The sequence below is a fragment of the Ammospiza caudacuta genome, chromosome 14 (genome assembly GCF_027887145.1).
Source record: "Ammospiza caudacuta isolate bAmmCau1 chromosome 14, bAmmCau1.pri, whole genome shotgun sequence".
Taxonomy (NCBI): Eukaryota; Metazoa; Chordata; class Aves; order Passeriformes; family Passerellidae; genus Ammospiza; species Ammospiza caudacuta.
The window spans coordinates 13,802,608-13,820,634 of NC_080606.1; the positions used below are offsets into that span (position 1 = coordinate 13,802,608).

The 18,027-nt window shown below is 47.5% G+C and overlaps 2 protein-coding genes across 2 annotated transcripts in view; one reads left to right on the forward strand and one right to left on the reverse strand.

Annotated features, from left to right (window-relative positions):
• The first annotated feature begins 599 nt into the window (after positions 1–599).
• On the forward strand, positions 600–4,751 carry LOC131563787 (adrenodoxin-like). The gene is made up of 4 exons (XM_058813933.1): positions 600–832; positions 3,056–3,180; positions 3,604–3,733; positions 3,990–4,751. Exons 1-4 carry the CDS (start codon positions 600–602, stop codon positions 4,108–4,110), a joined length of 609 nt encoding a protein of 202 aa, XP_058669916.1. The 3' UTR covers positions 4,111–4,751.
• A 2,892-nt stretch (positions 4,752–7,643) lies between these two features.
• Positions 7,644–18,027, reverse strand: part of LOC131563786 (rho GTPase-activating protein 20-like) — a 30,405-nt gene continuing 20,021 nt past the window's right edge. The window contains exons 8-15 of the mRNA XM_058813932.1: positions 17,901–17,967; positions 16,469–16,657; positions 15,561–15,736; positions 14,874–15,035; positions 13,692–13,801; positions 12,603–12,792; positions 11,904–12,021; positions 7,644–11,347 (exon numbers count right to left, since the gene is read on the reverse strand). Coding sequence (XP_058669915.1) covers positions 9,618–11,347; positions 11,904–12,021; positions 12,603–12,792; positions 13,692–13,801; positions 14,874–15,035; positions 15,561–15,736; positions 16,469–16,657; positions 17,901–17,967 — 2,742 coding nt within the window. The 3' untranslated portion in view covers positions 7,644–9,617. The remainder of the gene's footprint in view (positions 11,348–11,903; positions 12,022–12,602; positions 12,793–13,691; positions 13,802–14,873; positions 15,036–15,560; positions 15,737–16,468; positions 16,658–17,900; positions 17,968–18,027) is intronic.

Genomic DNA, 18,027 nt, shown 5'->3' on the forward strand with positions numbered 1-18,027 from the left:
GTGGATTATCAGTTAGCATGAAATGAATTATAGTTATCTGCACCTTTATGGTACTTTTCAGCAGAGAGTTTAGCAAACAAGCAGCTAAGTGTGGCTGCCTCTCACCACCATCATGTGAAGGGAATATTCACATTTCAGAGATGGGATGCCATCTTGTAAAGAGCAGAATTCATGTCTTGCTTTCACTCCATTGCTGTAGGAACTGTGTGCCCCTCTTCTCAAGCAGTCATTGGCACTCCTGCCTCTCTGCTCTTCCAGCCCTTAACTTGCAACTCCTTGTATGATTAGACATCACAATTAATATTTCTCCTGAGATTTGATTTAGTTCTGGCTCCTAAACTGAAGTGTGTAAAGAAAACAAAGTGAGCATTGCTTGGAAATGGGCATGTGGATGTGATGTTTCACCTGTTCCCGTGCTTCCACCAATTCCCATGCCCTGCTGGGCTGGACTGCAGCAAGATCCAAGCACAATCCCTTTGTCCATCCTTCCTTCCTGCTTCCCCTCCCTCCTCCCTCCCTCCACCCCCAGGGAGGCTGTCCTACTATGGTTTTTTCCTTTCCTTTCCTTTCCTTTCCTTCCCCCCATCCTCCCCAGCTGTATGTATAAATGCCTAATCAAGCTGTCCTTGCATCAGAGGACAGCCCAGGGGACAGGGAGCAGGATGGCTCACGGCATCCTGGGGCTCCTGCGGCCCTTGCAGAGCAGACTGAGCGCCAGCAGAACTCGCCTGGTTCTTCTGTGTGCTGAGACTGAGCAGCACCAGGGCCCAGCAAGGGGCTGGGCAGAGAGAGCCTTCAGCTCCACGCACCAGGATGCCCCTGGGGACTCCAGGTGGGTCAAATGCTCCCACAGGGATGGAGGCACCTGCCCCTGGCAGGAACAGGAGAGAGGCCAGCCAAGCCATGGCCTCTGGGAGGTGGGGGATGAAACCACCAGCTTGGGTGAGCAGATGCTGATGGGGGAGGAAGGTGGTGCCAGGACCCAGCCTGAGAGGAGCTGCTTCCCATCCCTGGAGCTGTGGGGGCCTGTCAGAGGTGCTGGTCATGTCTCCAGAGCTGTGGGGGCCACAGATAGTGAAGGTGACAAAGAGGCACAAGAGTCCTTTGGCTCATTTCCACAGCAGGAACTACTGCAGGCTCCCTGCCGGCCTTTCTTCTATCTTCAGCCTTTCTTCTCTCTGCTTTTGGGATAGTTCAGGAAGAGAAAGTAAAATAAATGTAATTTGTGGATCTCCTAGACTAATATAATCTGAGTGAAACTGTAATCTGCTAGGCATTGAGAGAGAGAGCCAACCATTGCAGAAAATACAACAAACTATTTTGCCATCTGACCTTAGAGAAAGGTCATAGATAACCCCACTTGGGCGGATTTATGAAGACTCATTATCAATGGGATTTCTTTCTAATTGGTTTGTTGCTTATGAAATTATCTCTGGCAGTACTTGTAGGCATCTTGCTGGTTTATATAGCCTTGGAAAGTATCTTTTAAGGAAAACATTGATGGGGGAAGAACTGCTTTCGTGAAACCTCCTTCACCACTTTCCTGTGTCACAAAAGGTTTGAGATTTTATTTTTTAAAAGGAAATAATCAATTGGCATACACTGAATTTACAGTGTTGAGTTTATCACATCCTGGTAAGATCTTTCCAAACCTCTGACAATTATCCAGCTAAAAAAATCAATTCGGTTGCACCACTAAGTGGCATTCTATCACTTTACCATTTCTATTTTGTAACAAATTGTTTCACCCATAAAGATAAACCAAACATTGCCTAGAAACATGCCTATTTGCCGTACAAATGGAATAAATTACTCTGATCCATCAAAAATGAGGAGGATTGTTTTGTTTTGTTTTGACATTTGAGGGCTAGTCTTTAAATTGCATATTTAGAAATATCTGTAGGTGTCTTTATGAAGGAAATTGGGGAAAGAGAAGCTTCTGCCACTGGAGAATGCCCTGAGCTTTGGATGATGGGCACTTGGGCAGTGGCACACTGAGAGTTACAGAACAAAAGGTCCAACCACTTCCAGGGTGCTGCCTTCTTTCTGCACAGGAGCTGGGACCTTTGGGTGACTGGGACCTCCTATATATAAGTGATAGGTATATATATCTATATCTAAGTGAGCGTTTGGTATGTACACTAAGGAAAAAAACAGTTTGCTCATATTTGCTTCCTCTAGCAAATATAACAGTCTCAGGATATGCTTGTCTGGTGAGAAATCCTGAACACTGCTGTCAGGGTAGGATCCTTCTCCAGATTGGTGAGATCCTGGTCAGGAGGAGATGAACTGGATGCTGTTTCCCTTTCATTTGTAGATTCCCTTTCTGCAGTTATCATTAAGAGAAGCTGATGGCTGTGTTCCTAACTCTTGGCCAGATTAAATCTTGCAGGCTGTCAAAATAATTAGCATTTTTTCTTGAGCATGGATCATATCAGCTCAGAGGAAATTACTCAGCCCAGCAGCTCTGTAAAAGCTGAGGCTGAACATGTCTCACCACAAGAAGGCTCCCTGTGTTGGAGTTAAGGAAAGGCATGGGCACTTCATGGAAGAAAAAGCAGCAAAAAAGGAACAATCACCAAGTAATCTCCTTGGGAAAGGGAAGGGGAAGCAAAACATGAATGACAACAGTCCTTCTTGCTGTATCAGTATCTGATCCTGAGCACTTTGCTTGTAATTGCATTGCTCTAGCCAGGATTAACAGCCCAGGCCTGGGACCTGCAAATGTGCTGCCTGCCTAGCCATGCTGCCTCTGCCAGCCAGCCCAAGCAGGGGCAGCACCTGAAGGGCACCTGCACTTGTTTGTGCACAGATAGACATTTATTCTGTGGGCTGTTTGATAAAGTGGGAAATATTTTGGGTCAACTCAGATTTGCCTGCCACTGAGAACTGATAATTTGAATTTTTTCTAATGCACATGGCACAATCCTTTGAGAAAGTGTTTGTGTGCACATTTCCCTCCAAGTGCCATGTCTCTAGCTCTCAGCCACAAGACCTCATTTGTGGATGTGCAGAAAAGGGTGGAGTCCTGATTTTTTGCAAATTTGTCTTACAGCTCTGAGGATCGGGTGACAGTGCATTTTATAAATCGGGATGGAGAGCGACTAACGACCACAGCCAAAGAAGGGGAGAGCTTGCTGGAGGTGGTAGTCAATCACAACTTGGCCATTGATGGATTTGGTAGGTGCTGCAGCAGGATATGTGCATGGGCTGTTAGGGCCAGTGGGTACTTAGGAATAGTGCAATGATCTGCCACTGTGCTCTGCCAAGACCATAAACAAGTTTCCCTTCCCCACCAGCTGCTTGCTGGGTGGCTCACCATGCTGAGATGGCAATGTAACCTCACACTGTCACACTGGCATTGCAGCAGCCTCTGTCAGTGCTTTTGGCTGCATGGAGCTGATGTAAAAATTTGAAAACTGATGGTGATTCTCCCAGAGAAGAGGCAGGCTGGAAACTGCATCCATCTGTTGTGTTTCCTGGCATCTCTTTTGACATGCTCCAGATCTGTTAAAGGGCCTTTTCTCACACTGTTCCTAAAGATGGTCTCTCTCACCCCCTTATTTTTCCTGATTTGTTCTCCTTCCCTTGCTTCTCCACCAGGTGCCTGTGAAGGGACATTAGCCTGCTCTACCTGTCACCTCATCTTTGACAAGGACACCTTCCAAAAGCTTGATGCCATCTCAGATGAAGAGCTAGACATGCTGGACTTGGCATATGGACTCACTGACACGTAAGGCTCCCTGCTGATCACAGCAGATCCTCAAGCCTCTGAGGCTGATTCACCATGTGCCACCTCTTTCCAAGGGGGGATGGAGCTTGCTCTGTACTACAGCTGTGCCTTGAGAGCTGCTTTCTCTTGAGGTACAGCTGATCTTTAACAGGAGCTTTAGTGAAAACCCATCCTGAGCCAGACATCCCAGTGTGGGTGGGGGATTTCTGCCTTTTCCTGGGGAACAGAGGAGCCTCACTTCATGTTTTCTTCTCAGATCACGCCTTGGCTGCCAGGTGTGCGTTAAGAAGTGGATGGATGGTGTGACATTGAGGGTCCCCATGGATGTGTCGGACATGAGGAGGCAGCTGGAGGTTGGAAAGCAAAGCAAACAGTGACTGGAAATGACTGCTGCACAGCTTACACCCTCATTTAGGTGTGGCAGGGTACTTAGCTCTTGGTTGACACTATTGCTTTTTGTGACTGGCTCAAAGTAGGCCATAAAGGTCTGATTCAGTAAAAAAGATGTGTTTGGCAAATCTCTTATTTGAACAAGGCAGCATGCTTAATAGGGTCTTTGGTACATGTTTTAAGCGCTTAAATGCTTTGCTGAACCAACTGGATTAAAGTGTATGGCTTTATATTTCCCTGGGTGGCTAAATATCTCTGCTGTATGTGACTCGCTTTCTCCTTTGAAATTGAAGAATTCTGCTATTCTGATTAACTGCTGAGAATTTTGCAAGGCTTGACTCTTTAAAAGTGTAGCAGACTTTTCCAATTTGGGAAGCTTAAGAAGAGATTGGTGTTTGCAAGTCAGTGCACTGGTGGGCTTGGTGATGTAGGTGACTTGAGTTTGGTCAGAAAGAACATACTGAGGACGTTTGGGTGCTGACAGTTCCTGTAAGCAGGCACCACTTCTATGAACTTGAGATGTTTTGGGTCCCTGAATTATTCTGTGCTGTGAGGAGCCACTTTCTCCAAATGTTAAATTTTGTCATTGCTGTACTATCCCACCTGTCAAATAAAATTCTAACAATGAGCCTTTCAGACCTACAAGATGGTACCATGAGCCTGGCTGGAATAGAATGAGATGCATGGAAATTTGGTTGTCTGCATTAAGTGCAGCACTGCCAGCTGATCAAAGGAGGTGATTGTCCTGCTGTACTCAGCACTGCTGGAGCCTCACCTGGAATACTGCAGGTAGTATTGGGCACCAAATGTAAAAAAGACATTATTCTGTTAGAGAGGGTCCAGAGTAGGACCATGAAGGTGATGAAAGTTCTGGAGGGGAAGCTTTATGAGGAGTGGCTGAGGTCACTTGGTTTGTTCAGCCTGGAGGAGATTAAGGTGAGATTGTTCTTCTACATCCTCACAATGAGAAGCAGAGGGTCAGGTACCAAGCTCTTCAGTCTCATGACCAGTGGCAGAACTCGAGAAAATGGCACGAAGCTGAGTCAGGGGAGGTTTAGGTTGGATCTCAGGAGAAGGTTCTTCACCCAGAGGGTGGCTGGGCCCTGGAACAGACTCCCCAGGGCAGCAGCACCCAGCCTGAGTTAAGAATCGTGTGGACAATACTCCTCGGCACATTATGGCATTCTTGGCACGTCCTGCACAGGGCCTGGAGTCGGACTCGATGATCCTGAAGGGTCCCTTGAACTCAGGATATTCTGCGGTTCTGTGATTTACGGAATGGCAGCGCGACCGCTGGGCCTGGGCCGCGGGGCTGCTGTGGCGGCGCTCTGCCGCCAGGGGGCGCGCGGGGGGCGGCTGCGAGGAGGAGGAGGATGAGGAGGCCGCGGTGGTGGCGGGGCTGCTGCCCTGTGTCCATCCGTGCCCATCCCTCCTCCTTCTTCTCGCCCTGACCGGTGCCTGGGCCTGTCTCGGGGAGCCACAGCTGCCATTTGTGTCTAATGGTCTCTGTGAACCTCCGTGCCTCCCCACTGCAGACACCAGCCCTGCCGTGCCGTGCGTGGCCTGCTATCCCTGTGGGCACTGGTGATGAGTGAGCTGTGAATCCTCTCAGTGGACTTTGTGTTCCTCTCTGGTTCTTCATGCAAAAATGGGTACAAATGTTTATCCATGCCAGAATTTTATCCTTAGCAGAAGGGTACCTGCAGGAAGGATTTCTGGCATGGGCCAGAGCCATGTGCTGTAAGAGGTGATGGCAGCAGGGTGGGTTTCTGCAGGGTCCCAGCTCTATTTGGGGGCCATGGATGTGGTGATGTATTAAGGCTTCAGGATTGTGACTGGCATGTGACAGGATAGCCCTTTGCTTTGTCATACATCAGAAAAATCTTCCAGGCTCTGCCTGTTTCTCCGAAACCTCTTCTCCTCTAACTTGTCCCAGGTTTACTGTAAAAAAAGAAAAGATAATAAATATGGATTAAATGAAAGCAGCTAAGCCATCTCCTTCAGTAGCACTTCAAGTCTCTTGCAAAGCCAAGGTGATCTGGAGCTTTGCAGTCCCACTCCTCAGTCCCCACCTTGTGGTGAGCTGGCAGCTGGAGCCCAGGCTGTGCTGGAAAAGGTCAGCTCTCCACACATCCTGGCAGGATGGCGAGGGAGGGAGCAGCTTCTGGCTTGGAAGGATTGAATGACTGCTGTGTTCCTCTTCAGAGTGTGGGTGACCTCTGGAGAAAGAGTTTCTAGCACAAGCTGTTAGCATGGAAATGCAGGGAGTCAGAGTAGCCCGGGCTGCTCTGGTGGGGCTGGCTGTCCCTTGAAGGTGCCCTGGAATAACAAGAGAGGCCCCTGCACAGAGGAGCTGCTACAAAGGATGAGGGAGAGTATGTCTTGGAAGACTGGCTTTCCTCACAGTTGAAACATCAGAAATAGAACTGGAAAGTTTAAAGTAAACTGCAGCTGCCTCAGGCACTCCTGTCACGTTTCTGTCAGCCTGCAGGATAAGGAAAGAAATCATATATCCTGAACAGAAATAAGATGAGGCTGCATGAGTCATTTCTCTTCCAGGCAGATGAACTGGACTTGTTTGGCCTTGGTCTAAATTGGGAGCAGGCCCTGAAGGCTCCTCACTTCCTGGATGGTGACCATGGAACACGACTTCCCAAGAGCTGCATCTGCTGGGGCAGTGGGCAGGGCTGTTAGTGTGTGACAGGCCAGCATGGTCTAAATGATCTGAAAAAGGGCAGAGAAAGAAGGGAAAAACCTGTTTGCCTCCCAGGTCTATACATTAAGGGAAAGTGTGGCCTTTCTGAGGCAGAAAGCCAACCAAGTTTCTGTGCATTTGTTATTTCTTGTTATGAGCAAGCTGGGGGCTGTGGAACATTTTCAAGATTGGTCTCTGAGTTGCATTTTTGTCTGGCTCATGGAAGAGGAGGGCTGTGAATTTCCAAGCCCAGAACTCTGGTTTGTGTTAAGTTTTGCAGGATTTTGTTTTGTTTAAAATAAAGAAAAATGTTATAATACAGAGCTAGGTTAGAGCAGCTACCCAGAGAACTGTGCCCGCATTAGGCAGCCTAAGATGAGGCAAAGAAAAATTGTGTGTTTTTCCCTGTTTCACCCAGTGTTTCTCTAAACTAATTTCTTTCTAAGTTTCCTGTGATCTTTTTAGGTGATGCAAATTATGAGCTCTTACTCTGCATTTGGTTTAGGTCCCCTTTGACCTGAGCCCAGTCACTGAGTTTACATCTGTTAGTATGTTTAGAACACAGAATCATCTCTCTTCCAAGAACAGGCAGACTTTTCTTATAATATTTACTGTTCTTTCACCTTCTTGAAAAGACAGGAGTAATGCCTAGAGTGCTGTGCTGGCAGAAGGCTTCTTGCCAGCGTGGCCAGCCTGGCAGAGCTGGGCTGGGAGGTGAGTGTGTTTCACAGCAGTTCAGTGCAAATGCCACCACCCTGACACAGGGGAGAGGGGAGCAAGAGCAAGGGAACAAAAGGTGACAACACCACAGTGACAACTTGTGTGTCTTTTATTAAAACAGTTACAACTTTAGCTCTGGAAAAAAAGAACTGTGGATGCTTTATTGCTGTTTATGTGTGAGGAAAATTATGTTCGTGGTGGAGTTGTGTTATGATTATATACACCTTTCATTATACAAGGGCCACAAAGGTGATCTGGGACAGAGTGCCACATCTAAGAGATAAACACCCTTCATCTAACAAAATAGACTGTATACACCTAGGAAAGTGGGCTCTGGGCTTCCCCCTGGTTCCCTTGCCCTAGTATTTGATGATGTGGATTTGGAGTGCTGGGCCAGGTTCCTGTCACTGACCCTCACAGGCACCTGGCAGATGAGTGGAGCGATCTGACACCAGATAATTTTACAGAGGTGCCTTTCCCATCTATGCAAGGACTGAACCATAGCAGCTGTCATGCAGCTCCAGCTCTGGTTATTTGCAGACACTCAGCAGCTTGCAGGGACACTTATTCCACAAGCTTTCAGTCATTAGGATTCATGTATTTCTCTTTTCCTTCACCCATTCACTGTTCACTGAGTAAAAGGATTGTCTCTCTGACAGATACCACCATAGAAAACTCTCATGTAACTTTCAAATGAACCATCCCAAACCTTTCAACCTTTGAGACCTTTCCCATTGTTTCCTTAAAACAACCTGTCAAACTAATGTGGTGCTCTCAGCATCTTTTTAGAGCTCAGCTGGCAGTGTCACAACCCTCTAACAAGTCCCATTTTGTCTGTGGCACTTTGAGCATGGCTTTGAGGGATGCTTCAGGACTCCACTGGCTGCATCTCTTTGGTGGTCCTTACCAGCAGCCTACTCAGCACATCCCTGCCTGGAATTCCCCAAAATTAATTCTGCTGGAGTGCACAGGGCCACATACTCTGCTGAGGGGGAACTCAGTGTTTCTCTGAGCCAGCATCGGTGATGAAGCCTGGACAGTTTCAGTGCATGGACTGACAACTTTCTGGCAAGATGGGACTTTGCTTCAGCATCTACTCAACAACATTCCTGACAACTTCCACAACTCCTTGACCTCATGCTAAAACCAAGCCCTGCTCCAGTCCCTCTCAGCATGGCTAGGAATTTAGTCACTTGCCTCATCCACACTGCCTCTAGAAAGGGGCATCAACATTGACAGAAAATTGTCAACTTTCACTAGGACTGAAACTCCTAGCTACTGAGCTACTCCCAGAGGACACAGAAGAACATTCACAGCCCTGTCAAAGTGACAGTACTAAAATCCTTCATGGCAACTGTGTCTCTGTCAAATGCTAACTTTGGGGAAGGTATGAGAAGAAAGAATCACAGTGTAATTAATTCCAGAAAAAAGCAATCTTGGCCGTGAAATGTTACACATGCTGTCTGTCAGTGAATGCTGGACTTTGGACTCTGGGCTCCAGCTGCTGATTTTGGAACCCAGCCTCAACCAATAATGGTTGAGGGCTGTGAGCTAGACAACAGATGAGCAGAGTGAAGCAGCAGTGATTTCTGGAATGAAGGTGAAGAATTTTCCTTTGGATGAATGGTTGTGATGAACTGTGAATAACGGTGGGTTTTGTGCAAGTGTAAAGATTTTTAACTAATTATTAAAAGCATTAGCTGTCCCTGTTGTCCAGTCATCCACCAACATCAGCGGCTGACTGGAGAAAATAAAGCAACATTTCTCTTTTCCTGCTATTAAAAAAAATGGAGTCAGGCCCTGTACCGGTCAGCTAATTCAAGGACAGGGAGAGTCTGGTGGTATTCACTCCATTCCACACCCAGCCAGTGAAGTCTCTTTCATCAGAAAAGGGCATAAAGAAAACACAAGAGCAGCCCCCCCACCTCCCACCAAAATGAGTATTACATACACATTAGTGTCACTTTACACTTGTTGCTCCAGGCAGCCTGCTAAATTCTTCACACCCTGATCATATATTACAGAATATTTTCTGTTGCACATACACAAAAAATATTTAGTTCCTCCACAACCATTGCCTTAGACAAAAGTCTCTTCTGCAAACACCGCTGTGTCACGCTCCTCTGTGGCCACCTCTGCCACAGGCTGGCTCCTGAGCCACTCCACCCTGCTCCGGAGCAGTTCCTTCTCCACTGCTTCCACCTCTGCTGTGGGGCAGGGCTCGGTTTCATCCTGCTTGAAGTAGTCCCTGATGGTGTTCCGGATGGTGTCGGGGAGGATGATGCGGATGGTGTGGCTGAATGTGTCCGAGCCCTTGCTCTGGGTTGGCGCCTGCGCCGTTTCCACTGGTTGTCTCTCCAGCTCCTCGGGAGCAGAGGCACTTTGGGGGCTCTCTCTGTGCTTGGCCTGCAGGGATTGGACCATTGGCTCGTGGTGGTAGCGCCTGGAGAAGGACTGCAGGACAAGGGGGGTGTTCTGCCCATAGAACAATGTCTGGGGGATGTGGACTCTCACAGTCTGCAAGCTCTTGGACAGGCTCTGCTCACTGCTGCTGCTGGGTGAGTCTGTGCTGCTGGTGTTTGTCACAGATCCCTCCTCTTCTCCCACTTGAGACTCCTGAGAGCTTTCTTTATTTGGGGCCACATAAAAAGTTATCTTGGTCCGCTTCAGGCTCTCCTGGCTCAGAGGGCAGTCATCAATGTCTTTGATCTCTATGTTCTTCACTGTCTTCTCCCTGTGCTGCTGGTAGCTGACCTGTGGGGATGTCTCACTGCATGGGCTGGCAGCTGGGTACTCAGGGCTTTCTTCAAACTCTTTGGTATAATCCTGGCTCCTGAGCCCTGGGCCAGGGTACCCTGAACAACTCAGCTGTCTCTCCTCCTCTTCCCAGTCAATGTCAGTGAATGAGCTTCCCATGGCAGCTCTGCTGACACATGGAAAACTTTTCTGCTCTCCAAAGAAATGACTGGTCTCTCCAGCCTTGGGTTCACCCTCATGAAAACTGTCCAGATTGCACAGATGTAAAGGAGATGTGAAGGATTTGTGCCACTCTTTTTGGGACCTCTTGGCAGCCGTGGGAGACACAGCATGAAGCCTGGCAGAAGTGCCAAACATGAATGGCAGGGATGAGACCTCTGTGGGACTGATGGCTGATGACTCTGAGCAGTAGGAGAAAGCACTGTCCAAGGAGCTAAGTGAGGAGGCAGAAGGGGAGGTGGTGGTAGAGGACAGGCTGGAGAAACTGGACCTGTTGGACAGGCTTGACTTCTGAAGGCTGATCTGCTTCACCCTGGAGGTGGTCTGAGGTGGTTGCCACAAGCTCTGCCTGGCCTTATTAACCCCAGGGCTTAGGCCCTCATCAATAAGCTTCTGGCTCTCCATCTGCAGCTGCCTGAGCCTGTGGACGTAGTCAGCGTGGCTGCTCATGATGGTGGCATCGCAGCTGGACTGGCGGGCCACGGGCTCGTGGCTCTGCGGGGGCAGCTGGGAGCTGAGGCAGACGCTGGGCTCGGAGGAGCAGCGGTCCCGGGCCGGGCTCAGCGAGCGGATGGAGCCGATGGAGCAGAAGGAGCCGTCCTCCTCCAGGAGCTCGTAGCTGTCTGCACTGGCGTTGGTCTGCGCTTTGCTCTGGTAGCAGGCTGTGATCTCGCTGAACAAGTCCCAGTCTTCCTGATCCTCATCGAGTAACAAGCTTCTGGGTACTTCAAAAATGGCATCATCAGATTCCAGGTGGTGCTTTGGCCCTTCTGGATCACAAGTGGAAAACTCCAGCTCATCGGAAGAATCATCATGCTGAGCCAAGCCTATGTCTGGGGCAGAGGACACAAATTTATTTGTTGCTATATATATAGTACCTCACAACCAAACCAGGGAAATTGTATGAAGCCCATGGAAAAACAAAGATAATTCATTATTCTCACAGGAAATAATAAAAAAATTCTGATTTGATGACCAGTTTTCACCACTGGCCTGTATTCATAGGACAGCTAACAGAGACAACTACATCTCTTTCCATACAAACCATGTGGTTTAGCTTTATAGAACTAACCTGGAAAATAAAAATACTGCTGGGACATGGCAGTGTTAAGGCTACACTAAATTCTTGCAATGGTTAGAGTAGGTTTAACAGCATCCACAGAGAAAGACAACCATCTCTGGGGACACATTGGAGTTTCTGCACCTCAACCCTCTGCTTTGCTTTCTCTTCCTGCCTATGCTTGACAGGCAAAGGGAAAACAAAACCTAGCTGGTTTTCAATGTTGTTCCTTAGAAGAAATGTGAAGGTAAAGCAAACTCTTTTGTCTGAGGACTTTACCTACTAAAAGATTTTAAATATTTCTGGAAGATTTACTACCACCAACTTACCCAGAGATTCCGTTGAATTTTTGGACTTCTTTATGTCAGGTCTTTGGAACAAGGAAGCAATATCACCCCCAAAAATCTCTCCTGAGTTTTCAATCAGAAACTGCACTAACAAGGCCACCTGGCAAAGACAGGAATTTTCAGATTCAGTTTCATGAAAACAGCAAGTAAAACCATACCCAGATCATCTCATTTTTTTTTACAGATGTAATTTCCTCAAGAAGCTGTTAATAATGTGGCAGTGCATTTGTATGAACACCTGAGGCAAGAATATGAACTATGTGAACTGGTGCTGTGAGCCAGGTATAGCACATTCTACAGTTTTCCTCACTATTGCTTGCACCTCATAAGCTCCAAGCAAGCATTCCTCCTTTCTGGTGCACTGTTGTGCTCATTGCTCATTTTGTTCCAGCTGAGGTGGCAGTGTCCAACTTCAGCTGCTCCAGTTTTCTTGGGCTTGCTTGGCCATATAGGAAGCTCATCTGGTGAAGCAATCACTGCTTCCCTTTTCACCCTGGACAGCCTGAGGGGCTAAACCCCTCCCAGCACAGGCAGAGCTGCACAGAGGAAAGGATGGGGCCTGGGTGCCACTCAGCCAGCACTGCCACTGGCCCTGTGCCTTCCTTTAGACTACAAAAGGCAGTGCCATAAAAAGCAGTGAAAGAGGAAACCAGAAGTTTTCCCAAACCCATGGAAGATTACCTTCTTTGTAGAGCGGCTCTCCTCTTCAGGCCCAGTGGGACTTGGTAGCCACAGCATATTGGGTGCTATGCAAAGAGCCAGGTTAAAGGCATTCATCTGATTCACTCCAGAATTCTGCTCAATATGATGCAGGACTCCAAAGAGGTGTCTGAGTAAGATGAGGTTGGCCTCTGGAAGCTGGTTGATGAGACTATTCAGGGAGTGGGAAAAAAGGAAAACAGTGCTGTTCACAAACATCTGCTCTTTGGATTCCAGAAGTTGCATCCCAAAGCTTTTTCCCCCCTCCTGCCCCTTTGTACCCAGCCTGAGACATCCCCACTTGATAATAAGGTGAATCTGTGTCACTCCCCTCTGCCAACTCATGTGAGAGCCACAACTCTGCATCCAAATTTCCCACCTGCTCTGGTCTCAGAGCTGGAGGGACAAAGGGACTTGGGTTCAGAGCATGTGGGGGAAACCCACAATGCCTTAACTAAACAGGGAATGCCCAGAGGAGACAGGAGACAGCTCCAGGCCAGCAGTGCTCCACAGACACTGCTGTGTCGTGTGCTGTGGGGAACATGGATAAAGAAGGCCCAAGGTAAATGGTAAGGTTCAAAAACTGAGCTGAGCCATGGTTGAATAAACGGGATATCCAACAGGAGGCTGATAAACTGCTCATGTTCAGGGCAGCAGTTTCAAGGCAGTAAAGCTGTTTTCAAGGTCCACATCTCCACCTTGACTGACTCCACCTTGATGATCAGCCTCATTTTGTGCACGTAAGAATAAAGTTACTGTCATTGAAGATTTAATTCTGCTACCATAGATGCACTTCTGGTAGCTGAATTATTATGCTTTTTCAATTTACTTGTTCTGGTAATTTGAACTAATAATCAGAAGAGAATTTTTAAATTACTTTTTTGGCATCAGAAATGTTGAGGATGTTCAAAAAAGACCATTGAAAAGAAAATTTCCTGATCCATGACACTGGCAATCAGCAATAGATCCTCCCCTGTGGCCTGGAGCATTGCCAGTAATCTCCCAGAAAACAAAGGCTATTCTTTGGCCCATATGATCCCCCTTTACCCACCAAAAGAAACTTTTACAAACCTTTTGATAGCTTCAATCTTATGTGCCCGATTTTCTGTGTCCATAGCTTCCATCCACAGTCCGTGCATGTCTGAGGATAGAACACTGTCAGGTATATTTCGGAGAAAATCCTGAATTAAATATATATATGCAGAGCAGTCTGGTCAGTTTTGAATTCCTGGTTTCAGTTTCACAATGCATACAGTCACTGTTTATTCATATTAAGCACAAGATAAAACAAGACACTACACAAACATGTTTATTCTCCCCTCCCATGCCCACCAAGCTGTCTTCCTCAGGCTCTTTTGTGGCAGCACTGCAGGATGAACAGGCAGCCCTTGTGTTTTGCCCCTTCTCCAGAGCAGGACTGTCCCTTTTCCAGTCCAGCAGAGGACTCAGCCCTGGGGCTCTGTACAGATCTCTCTGAAACATTTCTCAGCTAGGAGGCCTGCTGGTTTTTCTCAGGGGACTATTCAACAACTCAATGTATGTCTTGTCTTGGGAACTGCCTGGATATCAGGCCAACAAGAAAAAAGGGGATTTTTTTATACTTTGGTGCCTAAATTACTCTGACCAGATTTAATTGCCAGTACAAAATACAGGTTTTTCCTTTCTGAAACATGGGTCTTATCACAAGCTTCATCCCCCACCCACCACAGCCCCTCTGCTTGGACTTAGCAGCTGCTTTCCCTTGTGCTTGCTGGCTGATCAGAGGGTGAAGGCTGGAGGTTCAGAGAGCACAGGTCAGCTCCTGTTTTGGGGCTTGCAGAGCAGCTGCCCTCAAGTGGCACAAGCCTCCCAAAGCTTCTGCAGCCTCTGCCTTGCATTCAGAAATGACAGAAAACATCTGTGCTGCTGCAACCAAAGGGTTTTTATGCATATGTCAGTGCAGCATCTGCCATGTTATTTGGCACTGTACAGACCTCACAGCTGCCTTGCAGGTGGACATCACTGTATTTCCTGCTGGGAGTGGTTTGGTATGGGCAGGTGCCAAAGGGAGCCCCATCCTGAGTGGCTGCACATGTCTGCATGTGAAAACCAGGCCACTGAATCACCTCTGTGCCCACAAACAGGTGAAAATGTTCCTTGCTGGAAAACGCTTTCTGTTCCCCTGAAATCCTCCCTGCCCATAAAGACTCACTGCTTCCTTAAAGAAGGAAGGTGCCACTGGCCCAGACAGCTGAGTTACTTGGCCACACTTACCGTGATGACAGCTGCAGCCACAAAGACTGACTCTCCATCCACCCGAACATCACCTCCAGAGTTCAGCTTCTCTTTCAATTCCTTGCAAGTCTTGGCATTGGCAGAACGTCTGAAAATGCCCGTAGTAGAGGGACCTTCATGGTACAAGAGGAGCAGCATATCCTAAGAGAAAAGCCAGTTATACTTTAGAGCCTAATTCTTTACCCTCTTGTTTGTGTATATTATTCATTATGTGTTGCAATGTAATTAGCAGATGACCGAGTCAGTAATGGGAAGAAAACAATACAAGAGATTTATCCTGATCTAACCAGGGACAAGAACCTGACAGGCAAGCTGCAGATAAAGTTCATGTGGGCATGCTTATCCTGTGACAAGTGTAAGCCCACGGGACTCTTGTAGTGAGTGAGTTCTAGGCTACATAGCATGGCAGGATCCACTGACATTGCCCCTTGTCAGCTGGTGATGACCCTGAGACATCCACTGAAAAGGACAAATGCCTGTGAATGAAGTGATGGGGATTACAGGAGAGGGTTGTTCCCACCCTTGTTACTGAGCTGAGTCTGGATCACAAGTAAACTATGGTCCTCTTCCCCATTCAATCCTCATCAGTGCTGCAAGGGGCTTCAAATTTTGGGCTAAACACACCAAATATTTACATCAAGACAAGCAGTCCAGGCTGCTGCTCACCATGATTGGCTTGGGAAGGATTCCATCAGGACAGACAGAGGACAGGGACAGGCCGAAGAGCTTGCGGGGTGTGGTAGGGGACTGTGAGGGAGGGCTGCCCGTGGGGGTGCTGGTGCTGCGGCGCAGGGCCCAATCAATCAAGGACTTCTTCCTCTTGGTGTGCTTCTGCAGTGACTCTGAAAGCAAACACACACCTTCATTACACCCCTACCTGCTGGACAGTGAGTGATGAGTGCCTACAGTGGAGGCAGAGTTCCCAGCAAAACAAGCACTTTCTACCCTCACCTGTTTATTAACTGAACTCTTAATGGGGATGGTTAGACAATATACAGCAGTGAAATCACTTATTCATCTCTCAACCATCAGCAAAACTCTCAACCACCATTCTTCTCTTGCTGTCTCTGCAGTGCAAGAATCACTTCACCCTTTTGACCAGTGATAGGCCTTGAGAAAATGGCATGAAGCTGAGTCAGGGGAGGTTTAGGTTAGATCTCAGGAAAAGGTTTTTCACCCAGAGGGTGGCTGAGCACTGGAACAGGCTCTCCAGGGCAGTGGTCACAGCATCAAGGCTGTCTGAGTTCAAGGAGCATATGGACAATGCTCTCAGGCTGATGCTCTCAGGGGCTCTTGGGTACAGGGCCAGGACTCAATGATACTGATGGTTCTCTACCAACTCAGCATTTTCTATGATTCTATTACAATTACTTGCAGTTGCAGACTAATGAAGGACTAAAAGCTAAGTCTGAATATTTGCACAGAGAAATTTCCTCTCTCTGCAGTCTTTTCCTTTTTACATTCCATTCAGGTGTGACAGCAACTCTGGATACATGTATGATGCCAGAAGAGCTCAGCACTGCACTGGTCAGTAAAGTCTCTATCCGGCTGTACCACACTCCTGCAGCCCTTACCTCTCCTCAGCTGCATCGGAGCCTGGAGTCTGGGTTTCAGGACAAACTGACACTGTTTTTCCTTTGAGAGCTGAGCAAGGAAGGAAGCCTCTGTGCCATCAGCCAGGACAGTGTTATTGTTGGTTCTTTGTTGATGGTCAGCAGAGTCCCGGAGACAGCTCAGGGCAATGCTGAAGGGATGCTCGTGCCCTGTTGAGCAGAGTGTGTAAAGAGCAAGCAAAACTGCAGAGCTATGGTAAAAACTCTTACTGTTCTTGAAAAATTCCAGCTTTGGTGATCGCCATGATGAATGCTTAGAACTTAACAGACAAAATTCAGTGGTTTATTTTAAAATGTTTCTCCTATTTCTGAAATCATCCCCTACACATCTGTAGCACTCCAACACCATTGCGATTGTCCTCAAGGCTCCCATATACACACCTACCCGCCCTCAAGCCTGAGGAGTTTCTAAAACCTAAAAGGAAAGTTTTCAAATAAACAGCCTGTGAAGGCATTGATGCAAGTGGCCTACATGTGCTCATGATGTCAGTTTAGGATTAAGGTTGCAGTTCAGAAAATAGCAACCCATATTCAACAAACTGGGTTTTCAATATGGTGCAATGTTTTGTGCAGAAAGCACAAAATATTGTCATTATTTGAGAATTGAAATGCAATAAAAACTAAATAAGTACCAAAAGAGTAGGAGAAATATGTTGGCTTCCTAACTAGAGGCTTGTAAGTCACCAATAGACCATGGGAAAAATTTGCTTCTTTCAGTTGTGAAAGTGCTTTCCTCTAGATGTAAAACACCCTTGCTGAATACCCACCTGACTGCAGCAATTGGTTTGGTTCTGACAGAGCCCAAAGGCAAAGGGCCTGGGAAGAGTCAGGAGAAGCTCTGTCTGACAGAGGTCAGTGGACACCTCTGCCACAGACAGTGAAGGTGGGCAGAGGCTGCCCCTGACCTCCTGCTCTGCCTGTGAGGAGATGCCTGCTCAGCTGAGCAGGAGAGTATGACCAGCCTCCACACCTGGAGCCCTGCAAGCTCATACCAGCAGCCAGAGGGATTGAATTAGGCTTTGAGGCATGTCCTACCCCTGCACCACACCTGCTGCAAACAAGGTACTTCCTGGTATAGCCTGAAGATCTCCCATTTATTTGGAGCATCTGCTTAAAAGTGTGATGGGCTCCCACCCAGAAATGCACAGATTTGCTTAGAAAAGGGATTTAAGTGTGAAGTTTTTCAAAGATATCACCATGCTTTGATTAAATGGCGATGCTGAGATGATAAAAGCCAAGAGACATCTCACAGCAACTTGATGTCACATCTTACATCAAGAACAGTCTCCCTGCTATTGCTTTTGAAGTGAAGAGTGCAATGTTTATGATGTTTCTCTGCCACATACACTAATACAATTTATTATTTTTTCTTCTGGTGCCAGAGGGCTCTTACCAATGAGAGGATAAGCAGGCTCATCTTTTCCTGAGACCACCCAGAGGTGGTGTTCACTGGTCCTGCCCTGTTGGGTGAGGAACAAAGAGAAAAATGTTAGCTGACAGGGGCCAGAGTGAGGGTCCAT

Excerpts from the sequence above, each read along its gene's own strand:
- LOC131563787 (XM_058813933.1), top strand. The coding sequence starts at position 600 with ATGTATAAATGCCTAATCAAGCTGTCCTTGCATCAGAGGACAGCCCAG. Across the intron at positions 833-3,055 it reads GATGCCCCTGGGGACTCCAG|CTCTGAGGATCGGGTGACAG; the intron begins GTGGGTCAAATG and ends TTTGTCTTACAG. Across the intron at positions 3,734-3,989 it reads GCATATGGACTCACTGACAC|ATCACGCCTTGGCTGCCAGG; the intron begins GTAAGGCTCCCT and ends TTTTCTTCTCAG.